Source organism: Silene latifolia, chromosome 1 (genome assembly GCF_048544455.1).
Source record: "Silene latifolia isolate original U9 population chromosome 1, ASM4854445v1, whole genome shotgun sequence".
Classification (NCBI taxonomy): Eukaryota; Viridiplantae; Streptophyta; class Magnoliopsida; order Caryophyllales; family Caryophyllaceae; genus Silene; species Silene latifolia.
Genome location: NC_133526.1, coordinates 21,803,761 through 21,808,367, shown reverse-complemented (window position 1 = coordinate 21,808,367; position 4,607 = coordinate 21,803,761). Strand labels below are relative to the sequence as shown.

At 36.9% G+C, this 4,607-nt stretch overlaps 1 protein-coding gene across 1 annotated transcript; it reads right to left on the bottom strand.

Annotated features, from left to right (window-relative positions):
• Positions 1 to 856: 856 nt before the first annotated feature.
• LOC141641810 (uncharacterized) lies at positions 857 to 1,420 on the bottom strand. The gene has a single exon (XM_074450457.1). It carries the CDS (start codon positions 1,418 to 1,420, stop codon positions 857 to 859), a length of 564 nt encoding a protein of 187 aa, XP_074306558.1.
• Between the last annotated feature and the right edge of the window lie 3,187 nt (positions 1,421 to 4,607).

The following is a 4,607-nucleotide window of genomic DNA, read 5'->3' as shown; positions in this document are numbered from 1 at the left end:
ATCTGACACACATCACCACCAACCACATCCCAATATCGTTGATAAAACAGAGCATGCATTCCATCCGGTCCCGGGGCTTTGTTAGGGTGCATAGCGAAAAGGGCAGCCTTCACCTCTTCATCACAAATAGGCGAATCCAAATACTCATTAATGTCGGGCGAAATCACCTGTGGAACACAATCCAGTACCTCCTCACACGGTTCAGGATTACTCGAAGTAAATAATTTGCCAAAATAATCACTCATAATGCTAGCAACTTTGTCCCCATCGGTCTGCCAAAATCCAGCGTCATCTTCAATGCCTCGAATGGTATTTCTTTTTCGTCTTTGTTGAGCCTTATAGTGAAAATATTTTGTATTTTTATCTCCGTCCCGCAACTCGCATTTTCGAGCCCTAATATACCAATATGATTCTTCCCGAGACCGAAGACTTTCCAATTCCTCAACAATCTGGCGACATCGTGCAAGCATATCCGCAGATGGAAGTCTTTTTTGCCACCTCGCTAATTCCTCCTCTTTAGAACGAATTTCCCTTTTCAAATTGCCAAATTTATTTCGAGCCCAATGACGGAGCTGCTTCGAACTCCGTTCCACCTTCTCAGTCACGCTACACCTGCCAAACGAGGACCAAGCTTCCCTAACCACATCGTCGCATTCTGGGTCAGACAACCAGAAAGGTTCAAATTTAAACGCCTTTCCATACCCATGTCGCTCCACGTTGGCCTCCTGTTCTTGTATGAGGATAGCACAATGATCCGACGAATATAATGGGAAATGTCGAACCACTGCGTTTGGAAACATTTGGCTCCATTCCAAATTCGCCACAGCCCGATCCAATCGTTCTCGAACAAAAGTATTCACCCCCGACCTCGCTGCCAGGTATAAATATTGCCAATAAAACCCAGGTCTTGAAGGTCGCAGTCGTCCAATGCCGATCTAAAAGCATCCATTTGTCGCTCTTCACGGATAGCACCCCCCTCTTTCTCCCTTGCACTTAGAATTTCATTAAAATCCCCAAAGAGGATCATAGGGTCATTATGATTAGCACACAGTGCTCGCAACATATCCCATGTCTTATACTTATTAGTCAACTCCGGCCACCCATAGACACCCACAGCTCTCCACAAAATACTTCCATCCTCACCAACGATTTTTATCGCAAAATGATGATTATTATACGACACCAATTGCGCGTTAATGTCTTTCCACCATATACCCAAACCACCAGATCTACCATTACTACTAATACAAATTCCAGAAGTAAAACCACATTTATTTTTTATTTTTTCTAGATTATTGGCACTTATCATTGTCTCCATAACGAAGACAATGTTTGGGCATTCCCTCCAACACCAATCGCGGAGGGTATTAACCGTCAAGGGATTGCCCAACCCCTGACAGTTCCAACTTAAGATTTTCATTGCCCTTCGCGGGACTGATCATCGTCAGCCTCCACTACTTTCAGAGTATTACCCCTGCCATCATTCGAAACTCTTGCTTTCTTCATCCCCTCACAACAATCAGCCGTCCCTACCACCTCCCCATCACTGCTGAATTTTCGCTTCCCATTTTCCCTTATATCCACCCCCTACTACTATCATCCCCACCATGCCTCACACCCATAATCTTCCCATAACTTCTTTTGGCCTTTACAATCTTTCGAATCAGACCACCCTCACTCTGCTTCAAATTCTGTTCCACAGTATTTTGCACACTTTCCTCATCACCAGACTCTGACCTCAAAACCACGTTCATCACTGCACTCTCCCCTGTTTGCCCGGTCTTACCTCCTCCCTCATTCAAGCTCACCCCACGTAACAAATCCACCATTCGACTCAATTCCCTTTCTTCCTTTTCGTTCTCCTCCTCCAACATCTGTTTTTTGGCACATGACATACCACTACCCTCTATCCTCTCTAGTTTACGTGCCACCCGCCATGGTGATGCTTTCAACCAATCTCCATAACGACGCCCTTCCCCAACCGGACCCTTCCTCTTCCCACAATCCTTCTCTCCATGTCCAACTTGTCCGCAAATATAACAGAAGAGTGGAAGATTCTCATAGCAGACCCTCACTCGCCACTTCTTACCACCCTTAATGTTCATGTAGATAGCATCAATTAAGGCTTTCCTAACATCAAATATTATTCTAATTCTCATTGATCTATTAATTGTTGGATTAACCGAATTATCAACCTTCACAAATGTGCCAATAGCATTACCAATATTACAAGCATTCTCCATATTTGCCCTTCCCATAACAGGTAAATCATACACACGTATCCAGATGGGAGTGAAAAAAAGAGGTACCTCCGACGGAACAGCGTCACCACAGAGATCAGTTAGTACAAGAAGGTGTCGCTCAAAATGCCATGGTTGTTCTTCAAGAACACGCTTCTTGTCTTTCTCATCCTCAAACTTGAAGGCGACTATCTTCTTCTGTTTATCAACAATCTCACCCACAACTCCTTTTGTAATTTAAATGCATGTGATACTAATAAACTATAGTATTCAAAGCCTTATAATCTCTATCTTTTTGTAACCAACTGAATAATATATGCAACTTTATAATTATGATATTAATTATCATTTAATTTACTATTTTAAAATTCGGATATTAGTTTACTATTTTAATTATTTTTGTTATTTATTAAAAAAAAAAAATAATAGCAATGAAATCGCTCCAAAGCAATAGCCAATGAAATCGCTTCAAAAGTTCCTCTTTTAAGTATATAATAGATTTAATGCCCGTGCGATGCACGGGCCATTTGTAAAATTCTACAGTGTAAAAATGTTGTAACTGAAAAATGTTAACGCGTGTAAGTTAAAACTCTTATAAAAATTAATTTAAATATTTTTTTTCTTACATAAATACACACTCACTCTTAGTATTAAAATTTTTACATGTTTTAATGTTTTTCTCATACTTTTTTTTACCAAGGTAATAATTTCAACGAATAATAATGAATTAATTACATTACAAAAACCATATAATATATTCAATATATATAAATAAACATTTCAAAACGCTCCCGGAGAACTATATTATACACTCGCAAAAACAATAGGTTATAGTATTATTGTAATTACTCTCTCCGTTTCAATCAATTGTTTACCTATTCCATTTTAGGTGACTCGGTCAATTGTTTATATCTTTTTATTTTAGGAATGCCTTTGATAGGTAACTTAATTCTCTACACTCAATTTAACCCACTTGTCATGAAAATCTCTTAAAATTTGCATGGTGCTTAATTGTTTGTTGTTCGATATGATGTCAAATTGTATACGAAGTTATACTCTATATTGCTTTGTAATATAACCAATCAAATTCTTAATACCCTTGTTTCAAAACAGAAGTCATATACACTACGTAGCCATAAGTAGATCAGAGTTTGACGGCTAAACTTATTACTCTCTTTATCCCACTCATTTATTTACCTTTTTATTCTTTATAAAATATATTTTATTTAAAAGTAAAAAAATGATTGGAACGAAGGAAAAGAGGTAATATATTATACTCTTACTTTTATAATCTTCGTCAAAAAATTAGTAGTACAATACGACATATAATTGCAGATAGCTGGAGTATACTTTGATTAAAATTTAATTATAAAGGATGCTTCGAAGGCTTATTCGAACTCTTACCGGAATTTCCTAGAGGTTGTTTGCTCTCTAGGCGTTGAACTATAACACTCTAACTTTCTTTTCACGACCTGGCCACTTGAATTGGTTGGGATCATCGTCGTCAGGAGAATATTTACCACTTCAATGAGATGAGACCGTATAACATTGTCCAAGTAAATCATTATGCTTGATAGATTTTTTATAAAGTTGATAAGGAAAAGACAATAGATGATAAACATATTTATAAAAGCTTTTATAATTAATATCTTTGCAATATGCAGAACTCATTACGTAGTGTCATGCGCGGAAAAGTTATTCAGAATATTGTAGATATATATAGTCTCCCAAAGCATTCAAGCTATAGTACGTAAAGATTAATAATTTAGCTAATTTAGAGGTTAATAGCATGAACTTTTTATACAATTTGACATCATATCAAACTTCGTATACATGGTGCTTAACTGTTAGTTGTTATACTCTTAGGTTAATAGAGTAAGAACTTCATATACATGGTGCTTATTGTTTGTTATTCGATATGATGTCAATAATTTAGAGTGAAATAGCGCATGAACCCGACCTCACTCAAGCACAACATACACCAACTTATTGTCGAAAATATGGGATCAGTTAACTTTTTTTTATAATATGTATTAGGTAACTAAATAGATAATTGGGAAAAAAATTGAAAAACAATGTATTGCGCCAAACTTCTAATTATCTGCTATGAATTAAAATTTCTCGAGGTTAAAAAGTTGCACACAAATTAAAACATCTCTAATCTCAACAACCCTTAAAATTAATTCAAAACTCCCTAAAGTTTGTTAAACTATTTCTCACAATCTGGAATATGATATCGAGATGGACTTTAATATCTAGTGGTTAAGTTATATGTATTGTGCACAATAGGTCCCAAGTTCGAATTTTCCTCTCCTCCCCTCTATTGTAATGCGACCAAGTACGCGATTCGTTAGAACCAAAAAAAAA

Bases quoted from the DNA above. Each gene is read 5' to 3' on its own strand.
- LOC141641810 (XM_074450457.1), bottom strand. From the start codon at position 1,420: ATGAAAATCTTAAGTTGGAACTGTCAGGGGTTGGGCAATCCCTTGACG.